This window comes from Nelumbo nucifera, chromosome 3 (assembly GCF_055504915.1).
Source record: "Nelumbo nucifera cultivar China Antique chromosome 3, China Antique-T2T, whole genome shotgun sequence".
In the NCBI taxonomy this organism is placed as follows: Eukaryota; Viridiplantae; Streptophyta; class Magnoliopsida; order Proteales; family Nelumbonaceae; genus Nelumbo; species Nelumbo nucifera.
In genome coordinates this window covers 27,928,152-27,947,601 of record NC_142651.1, presented here as the reverse complement: position 1 = coordinate 27,947,601, position 19,450 = coordinate 27,928,152, and the positions used below count along the sequence as shown (strand labels likewise).

At 38.8% G+C, this 19,450-nt stretch overlaps 1 protein-coding gene across 1 annotated transcript; it reads left to right on the top strand.

The window, feature by feature from the left end:
- Window positions 1–14,753: 14,753 nt before the first annotated feature.
- Window positions 14,754–19,345, top strand: LOC104603444 (uncharacterized). Its single transcript, XM_010267509.3, has 5 exons — window positions 14,754–15,065; window positions 15,170–15,219; window positions 15,488–15,614; window positions 18,249–18,353; window positions 18,425–19,345. Exons 1-5 carry the CDS (start codon window positions 14,954–14,956, stop codon window positions 19,048–19,050), a joined length of 1,020 nt encoding a protein of 339 aa, XP_010265811.1. The 5' UTR covers window positions 14,754–14,953; the 3' UTR covers window positions 19,051–19,345.
- The last annotated feature ends 105 nt before the right edge of the window (window positions 19,346–19,450 follow it).

Here is a 19,450-nt window from a genome sequence, read left to right as displayed (position 1 = left end):
GCCGAGGAACAAGGGGTCCTACCGTGCTACACCTCGGTCGAACACCTCATGCCTCGACTTCAGAACTGGGGGAGTGGTGTTCGGGTCACGGTTGAGCTGGTCCAAAGAGACACGTGGCCGCCCAGTCATTGCCCGGTCAGCCCAGCCACGTTGGCATAGCTCGGCCAGCTCTGCAGTGCGCTCATTCCATGGCCTGGGCTAGGCTATCCTTTTACTGTGGCCTCCAGCCACGTCAACCACTTGTGGCGCGGATAAGCGTAATTACGAATAAAGAGGAGTGGGGAAGACAACTCCACCAGGGATTAGGACTTTGCCCGAAATACCTCAGCGGGTAACCTCATTCCGACAACCCCGGAAGCCCAGTCCGACTAGGAGACGGATCTTTGACTATAAAAGGTATTTCATGCTCAAGGTAAGGGATTCCAACTTCTGACACCCGTACTGTTACTTAACTCAGACCAACACCCCTATAGTTCAGCCCAACCATCTATCACCTCCTATTGACTTGAGTGTCGGAGTACCAACCCGGGGATAACTCCTCGGGCCTCTGAGTTTTCCTTTCTTGATCACAGGTCTTGTAGCGCGGCCTCGTCCTTGTAACTCGGCACCACCCTGTTGGCAAGGACTATCTGATTGTTCTTCTCAATTCGTGCACCACCTCAGATTGAGCACCACCAATAATAATAATAATAATAATAATAATAATAATAAATGCAGTAAAAATTATTTTAAACACAAAAAGAGATTTGATTCATGATTTGGGCGGAAAATCTAATTTAGGTACTAATACCCGGTTTGTTAATTTCTTTGCTGATTTCTCACATCAGTCTCCCACTTTTGATTATATGTATGTTATAGGTAGGATTTGATTAAGAAACAAAAAAAATTATTAACGATTTTAGGCTTCAAGTCTGGAATCTATGATCCAGTTTTGCAACAAAGTGCGGCAAGCAAGAACGATGGGTATGATAGATGCGGAATGAATGGAGCATAGCATAACCCTATTCGGGTAAAGAGGAGCTGTTGAATAGAGAAGGAATTGCCGTAGGAAATACCCCTATTCGTAGATGAATGGAGCATAGCATACTTTTGTTTGGAGATATCGGATATAATTGCAAGCGCCATTTGGCAAATTTTTTAAAATCTTCCGATAAATTAGATGACCAAAAAAATATATTCAACTTTTGAAGTCTTGTGTTTAAAAGTTAGACCATTTGACAAGTATTGATTAACTGGACAATTAAACAAAAAGATTATTTAAAACGTGGAAAGACTGCAAATTTCATTTTGAACTTGATTTTCAATCGCTCTGGACATTCACGAGCTTTTGGGGTGCAGTCCTTGTATGGCGGCTGCCTTTCAAATAGTTCCTCAGTCGATAAAAAAAAAAAAGATGGAAAATCTTTGATTGTACGTTGTGCTAAGACTCCTCAGTGAAGAAGGTGGGGATAATGGTTAATGTTGGAGTCGGTTGGAGGCTGGGTTTCACAAAAATGGTTTTTGAAGAGATGCATGCAATATGGTAGCCACAATACAGTAAGCATGATATTCTGACAACTATAAAGAGTGGTTTTTAATCTTTTTTAAAGGGTAGGATGTGGGTATTTTAAGGGATAGATGTCAACAAATTTTTCGAGTGTTCATTGAACGTGCTTACAACATTGTGCCTATTTGATCTGGATTGGCACGAATGCTAGTGAGATAGTGACGTAAATGTGTTGTAAGGTTTCTTGCCGAGAAAGACGATTCATATGAGGATTGAGGAGAGGCTTCACACGTGTGTGGTTCCTGCTCATGCCAAAGGACGATTGCACAAATTGTATTGTATGTGGATATCTGAACTCTCAAATCACAGTCCTAGTATGGGCTAAAACCAAGAACCAGACGGCCCTTAATGTATTCATGACACCCCTTGCATCTTGAACTGGATTGTTGACATTAAAGTGGTCTCCTAGCAATACATCGAAGACTGTTTGGGTCATGGTTTTGAAAATCAGACTGGAAGTGGAAAATGGAATCGTTTTGGCCACTGGCTCTTAGGTTAAATGGTCCGATCATCAAATTTAAATCTGGGTTGGATAGTTTTGGGTCCAAAATCGAAGATGGATCTATGACCATTTCCTGAGTCAACCAGTCGAACCATCTGGTCTAATCCAATTTTCAAAACCATGGTTTGGATAGTTGGATTTTATCTCATTTAATCGGGACTCAAAAAGCAATTGGGATATGCTACCCACAAACTGTTCTAACATCTCTAACCACATAACACCACTGCCATGTATTGGCAATATGACTACATTTCCAATGCACCAAGGTTTTAAAAACCGACCCAGAAACGGAACTGTTCTAGCTACCAGTTTCCAGGTCAGTGGTTCGACCATCTGGGTCGAACGGTTTGGATGGTTTGCAACTTTAAATTAGGGCAAATATTTATATGCTTATATGAGAAAGGAAAACGGAGAAGAGACTTGTTGGATGAGAAAGAAAAAAGAAAGAAGAAAAGAAAGAATGAAAGAAAGGAAAAAAAGAAAAGAAGAGAAAGGAAAGGAAGGAGGGAAGGAGGAAAGAAGAAGGAAGAGGAGGATGATGATTCGACGCTCACCGGCAACAATAATGGCGATGGTGAGGCGACAGCAATAGACACAGATCTCAAATCTTAGATCTGAGATCGATTTCTCACTCTGCAACATCTGTACTGTAGTTTTCTTCTTCTTCTTCTTCTTCTTCTTCTTCTTCTTCTTCTTCTCTCTGTCCTAGATCTCAAATCTGACGTTTTGTGTTTCTCTCCTCTTGCAACTTTTTTAAACTGTGAACCGTTGTCTGGGTCAAATGAGTCAATGGTTTGACTGCCCAGGCCAGCGATTTTCTGACAAAGTCAACGGTTTTTTACCCAAGAACGGGTTAGGGGTGAAACGGAACCGGTTGCTTGGACGGTTTTCGGGCTGAATGGTCCGACCATCTAGTTCAACGACAGTTCAAAAACATTGCAATGCATTGTTGGAGTGTTCTAGGGTAAGGATGTGGGAACATCTTGTGGATAGCAGATTCAATTCCGTCAAAAAGGTTGTCAGGTCTCTGGCTCACTAGTTCAACTGTTCAGTATGACCTGAGTCTTGACACCATTGTAGAGAGCCTGCCCAAGCTTCCTTACAAGGAAAACCCTACGAACCCATAGTTAAATCTTGAGCAGAGAAGGATGATAAATTGATAACACATAAGTTGGCCAGCTTGCACAAGATATTCAATACCCAAAGTTAGGTATGTAAAGTAATGCAGCCAAAACAGTTTGTGGGTTACCCTACTTTTAGAAACTAGACCCCCTATCTATCTATATTTTTATATATACTAGTAATTAAGCACATGCATTGCACGTGAGAAATTTTTCTTCATATTAATTACTTGAATTTTAGATATAGTATAGTTAAGATAGAAATTGAAAATTAACAAAAGTAACAATATGATTAAAAATAAACTTAAATACTTGTAGCAAATAACAATTATTATTATTATTATTATTATTATTATTATTATTATTATTATCATTATTATTATTATTATTATTAAATTTTATATTCCATTTCCATCATAAATAAAGATACTTTTTATTTTAACAATTATTGTTATTTAATATGATGAATATATAACATTAGAAATGTTCTCAAATGTTTTTGACAAAATTCTATATATTTTCATTTTTGGTGTTCTATCTTTTTTTTAAATATTTAATATTCAATTATGACATCATGGGTTTCTTTGAAAAGTTGGATCATTGACCTACCATCTAGATAAGAAATTAGCCTTGCTTCCGGATTCATTTTAAATTAGAGAAAATTATAGTTAGAGTTGGTTATACATTTAAAATTTGGCTATAGGTTGGTCCAAAAACTAACAAAACTCTAACAACTAGCTCTAAATTTCAAATTATAAAAACCCCTGATATATCATTGAAAGGCTTATGTGGTTGTTGCCAACATGGGACTTAATCCATGTTGGACACAACAAAAATCTTATACCAAAATTTCCCTTTAATGTTGGGTGATTGAAAAATAAAAAAAAAGGTTTTTAGTTTATCTCACCCTCCTCTCTCTCTCTCTCTCTCTCTCTCACACACACACACACACACACACACACACATTCTTACAGTCGTCTCTCTTTGCTCAACGACTGTGTGATTTAAAAATAAATAAAAATGGTTTTTGGTTTCTGTATTTACATTTTTTCTACCAATTTCTCTTATTCTCTCTCTACCTATCGTTCTCCCTTAATCTCTCACATTCTCTTTCTCTCTTGCTCTTTAAAGAACATGAGACCATTTTGGTATGGTTCAAAAATCATTACACTAATTTGATAAAAATTCATAAGAAAATCTTGACTATGAAATTCACACCAATTTGATAGAAATTTATAATTTAATCGTATAAGAGGTTGGTCCCTTTAGTTATTTTATACAATCTGATTAATATTGTATAAGTTTGTAAGAAAAAAAAAATGAAAGAGGGAGGAGAAAGACAAAGGGTGAACAATAGATAGATAGATAGAGAGAGAGAGAGAGAGAGGTTTTGATTTGGCTACAAACCAAAGCTGAGAGAGTGGGAGAGATAGAGGGAGGAAGAGATCGAGAGATGACTATGAGAGTGAGAGAGAAGTGAGGGAGATCAAGAGACAAAGGGGAGTGGGAGTGAAATTGAAAACCTATTTTGAGTATAGGCTTTTTGTTGTGTCCAATATGGATTAAGAGTGCCACGTTGGCAATAGCCACATAAGCCTTCGATGACATTGCGGGGGTTTTTATAATTTGAAATGTAGAGTTATCTAAGTTTTGTTGGTTTTTGGACCAACTTGCAACCTAATTTTAAATGTACAACCGGCTTTAACTATAATTTTTCTTTTAAATTATATGTTTCATTTACATTATATAATAATTTTTACTTATCACATTTAATTTTTGTTTGTCTATGATATCATTTGACCAAAACCACTAACTCACCACCCAAAAAGAAAAACAATTTGATTTCTAGGTTGACATTGAATTTTGTATTACATTTCCATCATTGATAAAATTATTTCTTATGTATAATACTTATTTTTGTTCAATATAATGAATGCATAATATTAGAGATGTACCCAATATTTTATTTTTTATAAATATATAACATTAGATATATGCCCAAATCTTTCTCTATCTTTTTTTTGTGATTTTTTGTATTTTCTATTTTTAAAAATTTTATTATTTGACTATGGCACCATTTCATTTCTAGGTAGATTTTAAATTTTGCATTCGATTTTCATCATTAATAAAAATACTTCTTACATTTCATACTTATTTATTTTATTTTTATTATTTAATTATGGCATTATTTATTAATCTATTTGATCCCAAATGGTTGAAATGATTGCTTACCACAGGAGGGAGGAAAATGGTTTTGTTTTCATATTACTTTTCAAAACAATTATTTTTATACTATTAAAATTAATAGGTGGATTTAATTACAAGAACTTAATGATGAGAAAAATATATTTTAAATATAGGTTTTAATGAAAGAGAATAAGAAAATATTTTTATTTCTACTTGGTTTTAAATTTTACATTCCATTTCCACCATTAATAAAAACATTTCTTATTTATCATACTTATTATTGTTTAATATGTATATTAATAATATTCTCAATTTTTTTTTATTTTTAATTTTTTCATTTTATTATTTAGTCGTGGAAACATTGATTGCCCCGTTTGACCCAAAATGGTTTAATTTCTTACCACCACCTAGATGAAAACACTATTTTTCCTAAGTAGATTTTAAAAGTATAAGCTTTTATTTTATTGGAATTATTAATTTATTAAGTATGGATTTAATTAAGGGAAAATCTATGATATGGAAAATATATGATATGGAAAGAGTTTTGACCAATCAAAACCCACCCATGAATTTTGATAAATAACACCTGATTCGCTACCATGTTTATGATTCTAGTTTATTGGTCAGTTGTTTTTCGGATATCAAATCTTTTCCATATCATAGTCGAACCCTTTAATTAATAGAACTTAATGATGAGAAGAAACAAAAACGACATAAATATATGATTCAATGAACATGAATGCAAGTTAATAACTTAAATGTTGGATTAAATGAGATGAAATTAAATGCATTGAATATCTTAAAATCACCTCTTTTCAACTCATTTAATATCAATAACCAATTACACCATCTACCCTCATTTTTATCAATAAATTTAAATATAGTGGGGGTACATTTTGTCCTCAAAAAATTCCAAAAATATTTTTGAGGTCATTCGTGCTTTTTAAAGTAGTATAGATATAACAATACATTCTACATTCCTCTTCTTTCTACAAACCCCTTCCTAAGTTCCTGTTTTTCTATATTTTTTTATTTATTTTAATTTTACATAATTATACATTAAACAAACAAGGAAATAACAAAGACTTAACTATTTCTAACAACCATGAAGAAAGAGGGACTTGCTTTTCTAATGTTTAGCCAAGTAGCACCACTTCCCCTAATTTCTCATAAATTGTCTCTAATTCCTATTTATCTCCTAAACTATCTCTAATTCTTATTTATCTCTTAAATTATCTCTAATTTAGTAGAGAGAATCTCTCCTAAACTATCTCTAATTCCTATTTATCATCTCCCCCACTTTTTATCTACATCTATTTAACGAAAGTTTCAATTAAAGATTTTTAGAATTATTTAAATATTATAATGAAATTAAATACAAACTTACAATTTTTATTCAAAACACAAAAATTAATTATAACAGATTTAATAATATTCGTATTATTATATTTTTACAAAATTCATCATGAAATTATGTAGTAACAGTATAAATTATAATTTAACATAAAAAATAATTTCAATAACTAAATATCTTAAATAACGAAATATTAAAATATCTAAATAATTATATAAAAAATATTTAATATTACGTAATAACATTAAAATAAATAAAATTCAAACAATGAAAATTTTAAATATTTTACATATTATTTAAATATTTAAATAAAAAATATTTAACAAGACTAAATCTATATTAAGAATATAAATTATAAATAAATGAAAAAATAAATATTATTGGAACAGTGGAAGTAGATTAGTTAACTTAGAAGTTTTTTATTAGTTTTTATTGTATTTTTGTTATAAATATATGATGTAACCGTTTTTGGTCACGTACCATTTTTTGTGATGTATAAATTTTTTTGGCTAAGTACCTCGTGTTTGACCTGGTGGTGACGTGCCTTGGTGATGAGCTACTTGGTGGCGAACTCCCTGGGGGAGAACTACTTGGTGACGAACTGCCTGGTGATGCTCCCTGGTGGCGAACTACCTAGGGGCGAACTGCCTGGTGGCGAACTGCCTGGTAGTGCTCCCTGGTGGCGAATTGCCTGACGGTGAACTGCCCGGCAGTGCTCCCTGGTGGCGAACTGCCTGATGGCGAACTGCCTGGTGGCGAACTGCCCGGCAGTGCTCCCTGGTGGCGAACTGCCTGATGGCGAACTGCCTGGTAGTGCTCCCTGGTGGCGAACTGCCAGGTGGCGAGCTACCTGGTGGCGAACTGCCAGGTGGCGAGCTACCTGGTGGCGAACTGTCTGGGGGCAAACTGCCTGGTGGCGAACTGCCTGGTGACGAACTGCCTGATGGCGAACTGCCTGGTGGCGAACTGCCCGGCAGTGCTCCCTGGTGGCGAACTCGTCACTTGACTTGCTCCTAGGCGGTCTGCAACTCAGAGGATGGTGGAGCTCCCTGGTGCAGCGCAACCCGACTACCCTCCGCGTGAGGTGATTCTCTCTCCTTTGTAGACGGCGGGAGCTGAGGGACCTGCGGGAACTGAATCAGAGGACCCGGGGGTATTTTCCCAGCGGGGACTCTCCGATGCCTAAGTTAGCATTCTGATTACAGAGGGTTTGGAGAGAAATGAGAGAGCTAGAGAGCGAGGGTTACCATACTTTTCTTTTTTCCCCTCTGGCTTTGGGGATCAGAGTCCTTATATAGTGGTGCCCTCGCGGGTTAGGTGGGTGAAAAGCCTTCAAATGGTAAGACGTCATATCCCGTCAGAACTGGGGTACGGCGATGAACTCCTCGAGGTTATCAGGCTAGCGCTTGTGCCAGGCGGCCAGGTCGGCGCCTGGGCCAAGTTGTCAGGTCGGCGCCTGTCAGTCAGCGGGTCGGTGTCCGGGCCAGGTTGCCAGGCCGGTGCCTGTCAGTCGGCTGGTCGGTGTCTAGGCCAGGTTGCCAGGTCGGCGCCTGTGTCAGTCGGCGGGTTGGTGTTCGGGCCAGGTTGCTAGGCCGGCGCCTGTGTCCGGGTCAGGTTGTCAGGTCGGCGCCTGTGTCCGGGCCAGATTGTCAGGTCGGCGCCTGTGTTCGGGCCAGATTGCCAGGTCGGCGCCTGTGACAGGCTGATCCGGCCAGGTCGTGCACAGGTCGCGCACAGGCCGCGCCAGGTCGCACCAGGTCGTGCCAGGCCAGCCAGACCGGTGCCCGGGGGGGAGACCAACTTGGTAAGTTGTCGCCTGGGTGCTTGCCTAGTTGTCACGAGGTGCCACGTGTCGCAATTTCATTGGAGGGCCAAATCTGCCCTCATCAATTGCCCCCCACTCCCGAGCTGAGAGTAACTCAGGGATGGGAGTAGATTTCTTTTGGCCCGTAAGTCGACGAGCTAGTAAGTTTTGATCCAATTCCTTAGGCTTTGGGAGCTGCCTGTACGTGGCGAGCTGCCACTAAGACGAGGGGGTCTCCGCCGGTTCAGTAGTGTAGCCCTTAGGCTCTAGGGCAACTTATAGTTCACTTTTGCTGATTTTGTTCCTACTGAGAAAGCGATTGGATATTTAGCAGTAGTGTGGCCCGCAGGCTTTGAGAGTGACTCATAGTCTACTCTTTTTTGACTTTTGCTCGTGCCGGAGAGGCGACCGGGTCTTAAGCAGTAATGTGGCCCGTAGGCTTTTGAGAGTGACTCGTAGTCTACTCTTTTTTTATTTTTGCCCGTGCTGGAGAGGCGACCGGGCCTTAAGCAGTAATGTGGCCTGTAGGCTTTGGGAGTGACTCGTAGTCTACTCTTTTTTGATTTTTGCCCGTGCCGGAGAGGCGACCGGGCCTTAAGCAGTAATGTGGCCCGTAGGCTTTTGGGAGTGACTCGTAGTCTACTCTTTTTTGATTTTTGCCCGTGCCGGAGAGGCGACCGGGTCTTAAGCAGTACTGTGGCCCGTAGGCTTTTGGGAGTGACTCGTAGTCTACTCTTTTTTCACTTTGCCCGTGCCGGAGAGGCGACCGGGTCTTAAGTAGTAATGTGGCCCGTAGGCTTTGCCTGTGAGGTGTCGAGCTATGATTGTGCTGCATCAGCTTCATAATGCCGGTCACCCACTCCTACAAGAAGCTACTAGGAGCTCGACCTTCGGGGGCAGCACTACTAACTTTAGGTTGCCAGCTCACACGGGAGCCTTGGAAGGCTCGACCGGTAAGGGCGCCTATGTAGTCTGTTGGCCGCCAACTCCCGCGGAAGCCACGAAGAGCTCATCTTTGTAGGGGGACCTTGCGGAGAGGACTGATGAGGCATTATCTGAATCGAAAGTAAGGTTGGTAGAGCTACTTAGTCTGTTAGCCCCCTGCATAGTTTTTGAGTTAATAAAAAATGTAAAGTGATAGCTTAAAAAAAAGTGAGGACTTAGCTTTGGTAAGATGAGAACTTAGCTTTTCGTAGCGTTTCCCACAGACGGCGCCAATTGATGTAACCGTTTTTGGTCACGTACCTTGGTGATGAACTACTTGGTGTTTGACCTGGTGGTGACGTGCCTTGGTGATGAGCTACTTGGTGGCGAACTCCCTGGGGGAGAACTACTTGGTGACGAACTGCCTGGTGATGCTCCCTGGTGGTGAACTGCCTAGGTGTGACGGTTCAGCCACCATCAACACGCCATCAGCACGCCATCTAAGTGTCTTGGGTTGGGTCCTTGTACTCTTTTTGTAAGGGGGGTATGCCAATGGCAATTATGTAAATAATAGTATGAATGTACAGTATTTTGATGTATCCTTTTGTCACTCCCCCAAAAGCTTAACGTACTCTTTGAGGGGAGGTAGGTAGTCGAGTGAGCTCATAAGCGTGTAAAGGTTAAGCACGAGATCCCCTCGACACTGTACTGTGTGCTTGTGCTTACCACTGATTAATGCAATACAAGTTGCCTTTTGTCTAATTTGTGTGCACTCTTGTTTCCTTTTGTGTGTTGTTGCTTGCATTTCTAGGCTTTCTCGACCCCAATCGAGTGCCGCACGGGGCCCCATTGATTAGCCCCGTGACATAGGGGCGAACTGCCCGGTGGCGAATTGCCTGGTAGTGCTCCCTGGTGGCGAATTGCCTGACGGTGAACTGCCTGGTGGCGAACTGCCAGATGGCGACCTGCCTGGTGGCAAACTGTCTGACGGCGAACTGCCTGATGGCGAACTGCCTGGTAGTGCTCCCTGGTGGCGAACTGCCAGGTGGCGAGCTACCTGGTGGCGAACTGCCTTGGGGCGAACTGCCTGGTGGCGAACTGCCTGGCAGTGCTCCCTGGTGGCGAACTGCCTGGTGGCGAACTGCCTGGTGACGAACTGCCTGATGGCGAACTGCCTGGTGGCGAACTGCCCGGTAGTGCTCCCTGGTGGCGAACTCGTCACTTGACTTGCTCCTAGGCGGTCTGCAACTCAGAGGATGGTGGAGCTCCCTGGTGCAGCGCAACCCGACTACCCTCCGCGTGAGGTGATTCTCTCTCCTTTGTAGACAGCGGGAGCTGAGGGACCTGCGGGAACTGAATCAGAGGACCCGGGAGTATTTTCCCGGCGGGGACTCTCCGATGCCTAAGTTAGCATTCTGATTACAGAGGGTTTGGAGAGAAATGAGAGAGCTAGAGAGCGAGGGTTACCATACTTTTCTTTTTTCCCCTCTGGCTTTGGGGGTCGGAGTCCTTATATAGTGGTGCCCTCGCGGGTTAGGTGGGTGAAATGCCTTCAAATGGTAAGACGTCATATCTCGTCAGAACCGGGGTACGGCGATGAACTCCTCGAGGTTGTCAGGCTGGCGCTTGTGCCAGGCGGCCAAGTCGGCGCCTGGGCCAAGTTGTCAGGTCGGCGCCTGTCAGTCGGCGGGTCGGTGTCCGGGCCAGGTTGCCAGGCCGGCGCCTGTCTGTCGGCGGGTCGGTGTCCGGGCCAGGTTGCCAAGTCGGCGCCTGTGTCAGTCGGCGGGTTGGTGTTCGGGCCAGGTTGCTAGGCCGGCGCCTGTGTCCGGGTCAGGTTGTCAAGTCGGCGCCTGTGTCCGGGCCAGATTGTCAGGTCGGCGCCTGTGTCCGGGCCAGATTGCCAGGTCGGCGCCTGTGGCAAGCTGATCCGGCCAGGTCGCACAGGCCGCGTGCAGGTCGCGCCAGGCCAGCCAGACCGGTGCCCGGGGGGGAGACCAACTTGGTAAGTTGTCGCCTGGGTGCTTGCCTAGTTGTCACGAGGTGCCACGTGTCGCAATTTCACTGGAGGGCCAAATCTGCCCTCATCAATATATTTTTCAGCAATTGTGTATTTTTGCTATAAATTTTTTATAATTATTAGAAATTAAACTATTGTTATTTGTTAGAGATTATACTATTAATTTAGCAGAAATTAAGAGTTTTACTAGGCAATTCAGTTTGGTTGGGGATTGTTTGGCTAGCCAAATTGATATGGTTGGGTTAGGAGTTGGTCATTCGAAATGACCAACCACTAGTGAAAACTAAAAATTGGTTAATTAATAAATGTTCAAATTTTTAATGTTAACATAATTTACATTAATCATTGTAATGTAATAAATTTTCATTAAATTTTTACAGTAATTATTTATTCATAAAATGATATTACTAAATGGTGCAATTTACTAATTTCTATAAAATCAATAATTATAGTTAACAATTATCAAATAATTTAGGGAAATTGTTTAACTAATATTCCATAAAATTAATCTACAAAAAATCATCCAAAACTATTTAAATAATAGTCCATTATTATTATTCAACTAAATAATTATTAGAAATTTTAGGAAAACTAAATTAGGAAATTAATCTATCATAAATTGTTTCATATTTATTTAAATAACAATCCATTATTATTTTAATAAATAATTATGAAATAGTTTGGGAAAATTATTAAATCTATTCACACCGGTCTAGACCACTTGGTTGACTTCAACCACACTTGGTTGACCTCAACCACACTTGGTTTTACATTAATTAAAAACAAATGATTTACTTTTAATTAAAATTAATGTAATTTACCATAATTTCATTAGTTTACTATAATTACATCACATTGATTAATAGTAAATAATTTAGGATTGAAAGGTAAATAATTTACATTAATTTATTGTTATTGTAAATAATGAATTTAGTATACATTTTTGCTAATCAACAATAATTTCAATAATTTTTGGAAATTATTATAAAATATTGTAATTTATTGTTATTTAATTTACTGTTAGTTAATTAGTTATAGAAAATTATTAGAATTGTAGGGATGGCAATTTTCCCTGTAAAATTAGGGCCCTACCCTACCCTACCTTGAAAGGAACAAGTTTTCACGAATTTTAAATAGGGATGGAGAAGAGATAGGGTGGGGACAAGGAAAATATTTTTGCTCCAAATTAGGGACGAGTAAGGGATTGAGTTTGCATATAATTCCCCAAACCCGATTGCAAATTAGTAAAATATCATAGATTTAATAGTGATTTTTAAAATATCTCTAAGTTTTCCTCATATTTTTATATTCCTAGGATCTCATAATTCCATTTATAAAATACCCCCAAATTTTCATAATCAAATTCCTAAAATACCCCCAAATTCTCATAACCTTATTTGTAAAATATCCACAAATTAGATTATTTTTAGATGGTTGCCTCGGGGTGGGGAAAATTTGCGATTCCCCATCCCCAACAGGGAATGGGTGCCTCGCCTCGAACCTACCCCACCACCGGGGATGGGGCGGAGTGTCTTGACTACGGGGGCAAGGGACAGGGAGGAGTGCCCCATCCTATGCATTGCACGGGGCTCCACGGGGCTCCGCTAGTTTATTTAATATGAGGAAACTATTTTGAAATATTTTGTTTGGCACTTATTATCTATATTGGTAAATTTAAGTTAATTTTTTATTTGATTTAAGAGGTTAAATCAGGTTTTATTTGTAAACATTTATATTTTAATACAATCCTTACTTTGTACTTTGTAACAATGTTTTCAACCCATCGTTGGCCTGATCGGTTAAACCATTCAAACCATTAATTAGTCATAATTCCAGGTCTAATTCTCTTAAAATCTGACAATTAGTCAAAAACCATTAGCCTAGTAAAAAATCATTTGACCTAGTAATCAGGTAACAGGTTGCACAAGTGTATGCAAACTTATGAAGGCCATAACTTTGTGCTTGAATGTCTGATTGGAGTGAGCATTTCTTTCTTGATTTTGGATAACTTTTTGAGATCTATGAATCTCAAGGCACCATACCTTGCTATTTTCCTAAAAAAAATCCTTTTTTACTTCAAATTCTAATTTTTAGTATTTTTTACAAATAAAAAATTAAAACTGAATTAAAATATATAAATTAAATATGAAATAATATATATCGACTTAGACAATCAAACCAATGACCTATGACCTAGAGGCAAAAATGATTCCACCTTCTGGTAAGTTTTTTTAATGTTCTATGGAATTGGGATGTTTTTTAAAACGTTGGTCTAAAGATGCATTTTAATAAAAGGGCTCGAATATGATGTTCGAAAGACATGATATCAGAAAATTTTGCAACCAATCAATTGGCATCATAAAATAAGAACCAACAGAAAATTTTGCAACCAATCAACCAATCAATTTATGATGTCTTTTTGGCATCATAAATTTTGAATTTTCCCTTATTTGAATTAGTATGGGTTCCACATCATTTGAAGTAGTTTTTTTTTATAAGTTGCATGTGAAATGCTTTCTCATATTCTTTCTTGAAACATATGTACCCACTTTTTTTAAGCCAAAATATACAACCACTTGCCTGAAGTGGAAGCCAGGGTGAAGATTTAATAGATGTTATTAGTTATAACATTTATTATTTTAATAGAAAATAGCTTTAAAAGGCAATCTGAAAATATTTTTTCTTTTAAGTAATTATTTCTTGAATTTTTATTTTAGGAAAATTCCACTTTAGTATCCTGAATCTTGGGGGTAGTGTTAAGTTAGTACCCAAACTTTCAAATGTGTTACTGTAGTACCTAAAATTTCAAAAAGTGTCAAGTTGGTCCCTGCCATTAATGGACCATTAGTTATCTGTTGAAAATGTCAAAACCACCCAGGCATTGTTCATTGTTTTCTACCTTGAGACTTAATCGATTATTTTCAACAAAAAAGAGAGAAAAAACATGAAATATGATAGAAGGAAACAATAATTGAAAGCAAAGAAATAGCTAGACAAGAATGTGATTTAGATCTAAAGGTAGAAGACAATAACTTTATTAATGTAGAATCTCAAACACCTCAACCGGTTCAATCTCAAGGTAGAAGACAATGAATAGTATAGAAGGATAATTTTGACATTTTCAATAAATAACTGACATCGATTAACTGTAGGGACTAACTTAACATTTTTTGAAAATTTAAATACTGCAATGACACATTTAAAAATTCCGATACTAACTTGACACTACCGAAAGGTCAGGATACTAAAATGGAATTTTCCCTAATATTTGTTCCATGATTCATACACAGTCAAGAGTGGGTCCCTTCTTAAGTCTTAGTCTTATCTGATAAAGAGATCTCTGACTCTCTCCCCTGCTCTCCCGAGTCCCGAGTCCCGACTCGACTCATCCGATCCTACGAAACCACTCTCATAAGTTACAAACTATCTCTGTATAAATTTTGATTTCTAGGACACTTCCATTTTCAGTAATTCTCATAAGAGGGAAGGGGAGAGTCCATGGCCGATACTCAGAAAGCAGAGCTGTTCGAACTCGACAATGGAACCGTGCGAGTGAAGATCAGTAACTATGGTGCCACGATCACTTCTCTGCTCGTCCCTGACAAACAAGGTACTTTCCTTTTCCCCTGTTCCGGTGTTCCACTCTTCATCTTTCCTCCTTTTCGAATTCAAAGTTGGGAATGTTATTGATGCTTGAATCTATTGAATTTCAAGGAAACCTCACCGATGTCGTTCTGGGATTCGACTCCCTCGAGCCATATCTTGTGAGTTTCGTCTACCCTTTTCATCAAACAGTTCGGTTTTCTTTAATTCTTAGTTCTTGATGAAGACATCGATCGTGGATATTGTAGTTTTGTGAATTGATCTAGAGAAATAAGGGAACCCATTTCATATATTTTTTTTAGAAATTCGCTTTGGAGGTACGACAAACCATGACCTCTCTCTCTCTCTCTCTCTCTATCTATCTATCTCGCTCTGTGTGTTTTCTGTTTTTCTCATCCATGGTGTCTGTGTTAATATCTGTTTGTTCAGAAAGGTGCTGCGCCGTATTTTGGCTGCATTGTCGGTCGGGTTGCAAACAGAATCAAAGATGGGAAGTTTATGCTCAATGGAGTGGAGTACTCTTTGCCGATCAACAATCCACCCAACAGTCTCCACGGTACATTTTCGAGATCTGAAGAATTGTATGAACTTTCTGTTTTTTGAGTGAATTCATATATGTGGAATACTGCAAAAGTGAACAGTCTTGATGGTTAAGAGCTAAACCCCTTGTTGCATGGTAAATTTGTGTTTTTCTTTGTGCCATAAAGATGGGAAACCTGAATCTTGTTTTCTTGGTTGCATGCATGGATTACCCACTTGCGAATGGTTAATCTGCATTGTGTTTGATTGTCAGAAATCAATAGAACATGTTCAATATATAAATTAGATAAAGAAAATTTGTATAATCCCCTTACAAGTGTGAAATTGGAAACAACCTGGGTAAGGCTGCGTACATCTGTCACTCCCCAGACCCCGCATTGGTGGGAGCCTTGGTGCACTCGGCTACCCTGCCCATACAAGTGTGAGAAATCAGTTTCTTGAACATTGCATGTAAAGGAGTCTTTCCATTATCTTACTGTTCTTTTGGTTATTAGTTGAATTTGTTTCTTCATTTTAAAAACAAATAAGTAAAATTTATTTGTGAAGATGAAATTATGCAGAAAGGAAAATTATTAGTTGAATTTGTTTCTAAGTTGGTGCATGCCAGCCTCAGTTAGAGCTCTGTTTGAGGAATGGTAGATTCAGGGGATGTCTAAAAAAGGAAAATTATGCTAGAACTCTATCCCTTTGGCAGTGCTGTGGGCTGTGTGGTCAGAAAGGAACAAGAGGATTTTTGAAAAACAACCTTCTACAGAAGCGGAGGTCATTAACTGGTCTATAGAAGTTTTGAAAAGTTGGATGTCTACGGTTTTTAAAGATAGTTTTCTGATTATACTTTTTTGAGGATGGCCTTTTTTTGAGGTCCTTCTTTTGTACAGCTTCTCAATGTACACAGGGCCTATTATTAATATAATCATACTTCACCTTTTCTCAAAAAAAAAAAAAGAAATTATGCAGAAAGAACAGACTGCATGGATCAGGAGAGCATTCTCTTTAGGATGATGTTAAAGCAGTTTAAGTGCAGCAATATTTATTCCAGTTACAGAAACATCTTCGATTGGTTTTTGGTACTGTTGGTGTCACAACTTGAAGTGTTTTGGGTTGAAGCACTATTTATACTTGAAACACAAGCACCGCCATTTATGCTTGAATCCTGTTTGGTGACTGGTGAGAAATGCGTGTTTTTTCATCCATGTCAATGCTACATCAGTTGGGGCATTGAGACTTTGCCTCCGGGAGCAGGAACGGTCAATTTGATGTTTCTTCAAACACCCCTTGGCATGGATTTCTAATGCAGTGTTTTGTAACTGTTTTGACTCAGAACAGTTTCCAACCAAACAGAAAATTGACCATTGAACCCTAAAAGCCTATATGGTGCTGGCATGACACCATTTCTACTTTAAACAACCACGGTACCAAATACTCTCTTAGGGTATGTTTGGTAGCTGAAACCCTGCCACATCAGTGCCATGTAGGCATTTTGAATTGCAATGGAAATTTTTTATTTGGTTGTGACTGTTTTAACTCAAAACAGTCAAAAAACGTTTGGTCTGAAAATAGCAACAGGGGGCCATTAGAGGAAACATCAAATTGAGGTTTCCCCCAACAGTCATTGCATCTCACAATGTTTTAGCTGATATGGCACTTACCTGTCATCTGATGTAGCATGGTGATGAATTAATATAGACATCACGTATCATACAACACTTTGAGCAAAGCTAATATAAACTCAGTCTTCTTTACTGTATAAGCTCCATCGTCTTCTTCTTCTCAAGAAGCCTGAAGCTCCTTATAACACATTTACAGACATAACACCCCTGTACACTGGAGAAAAATAAAATCTGATGAAATCTTGGATTTGGAAAATTCTTGTCCATTAGATTGGCATAACAGTAATTGGAAGTGTGATTGGTGTTACATAGAATCAAAATGTTTACTTTAAACACTTCAACGTGAAATAGGACATACCAAACACGCATCTACTATAAACGCCTAATCAGCATTGCTGTTGAGACTATAAACATTAAGTGTTAACCAAACAGGCTTCTCCTCTAACTGTTGAAACTTGCACCACCCACACTACTCAAAACGTTTCAGCCTGAAATGGCAATGATACCAAAGACAACCTTAATTTGCCAGTAGTTCCATTGCATCTACTGTTTTGACTCAGAACAGTTTCCAACCAAACAGAAAATTGACCATTGAACTCTAAAAGCCTATATGGTGCTAGCATTGACACCAATTCTACTTTAAACAACCATGGTACCAAATACTCCCTTAATTTCCCAGCAATTCCATTGCATTTATTGACTGAAAATTTTCTATTCATCTAATAAAGAAGTTATCTTTTGGTTTTGAATGTATGTATTTGGCTCTGGAAGAAATTTTGGTGTTTCTCTAGTAAAGAAGTTACAAGTAATTTCATTATTCAAGTACTGCTATGACCATCTATGGCTGAAAATTTATTTCTTTTTCTATTGATTCTGAACCAAGAGAAAAGTTGGTCCCTTTATTAGTGGACACGTGCTTCATATGGAGTTGAATTTTTGCCTTACAGATCTTTTGAACAAATTGTCTTAAAGAAGTACAGAATCATCAAGTTGCACGCCTAAGTATGTTTTTTTTTTCTAATTCCCTTCCTCCTTTCTAGGTGGTAACAAGGGTTTTGATAAAGTGGTATGGGAAGTTATTGAACGTAAAGATGGAGAAAACCCATCAATTACTTTCAGATATCACAGTCATGATGGTGAAGAAGGTATACCTCTTGGTTTGTTTCTTTTGGTAATGCTTCAAAATTTTCTAATTCATTGGCTGTATACAAACCAGGATACCCAGGAAATGTTATTATAACTGCGACTTATACGCTTACTTCAAGTGCAACAATGAAGCTTGACATGGAAGCTGTGCCTGAAAATAAGCCTACTCCAATTAATTTAGCTCAACACACCTACTGGAATTTAGCAGGCCACAGTTCTGGGGATGTACTTGAGCATTTGATTCAGATATGGGGATCTCACATCACTCCGGTGGATCAGAATAGCATTCCAACTGGTGAAATTATGCCGGTTAAAGGAACCCCCTTTGATTTCACAGCAGAGAAGAAGATTGGTGCCTCAATCAATGAAGTTTCCGGCCTAGGATATGACCACAACTATGTGCTTGACTTTGGAGAAGAGAAATCAGGCTTGAAACATGCTGCTAAAGTCAAAGATCCCTCGAGCTCAAGAGTCTTGAACCTATGGACCAATGCCCCTGGCATGCAGTTTTACACTGCAAACTATGTGAATGGTGTTGTTGGTAAAGGCGGGGCTGTTTATGGAAAGCATTCAGCGCTTTGTTTGGAGACACAAGGATTCCCAAATGCTATTAACCAGCCAAGCTTCCCTTCTGTTGTTGTTCAACCAGGTGAGAAGTATAAACACACTATGTTGTTTGAATTCTCAGTGGAGTAAAATAGAGGTCTTGGAAAGAGCAATCAGGTGAGAGGCTGGTGTTTTCCTTTTGGAGTCTATGGTTACATCTGAACTGAATGATGGGATAAAAATTCAAGTAATTATATATATGAGTGAAGTAAATTAATGCTGCACTTCTATCAATTTTGCTTCCTGGAAACATGTAAGAGTCCTTCCTTGCAATCAATACTCTTATGTACTTTTTTCTTTGGTAGAACATATCGTTCTTTTCCTGCAAGTAGTGACTTTGGAATGACACTTGATACACATTCTTCATTTTCATCCCTTGACAAAAGAATTTGCAGAAGTTGTTCAGTGTTTCAATTTACTCAACTTTGCACTCTAAGGCCCCGTTCACTTTTTGGTGAGTTACTTGCCCGGGCAAGTGTTTCCTAGGAAA

What these genes read in the sequence shown, in the direction of transcription:
- LOC104603444 (XM_010267509.3), top strand. Translation starts at nt 14,954, where the DNA reads ATGGCCGATACTCAGAAAGCAGAGCTGTTCGAACTCGACAATGGAACC. An exon ending in GCTCGTCCCTGACAAACAAG is followed by an intron (nt 15,066 to 15,169) that starts GTACTTTCCTTT and finishes TTGAATTTCAAG; the next exon opens with GAAACCTCACCGATGTCGTT. An exon ending in ACTCCCTCGAGCCATATCTT is followed by an intron (nt 15,220 to 15,487) that starts GTGAGTTTCGTC and finishes CTGTTTGTTCAG; the next exon opens with AAAGGTGCTGCGCCGTATTT.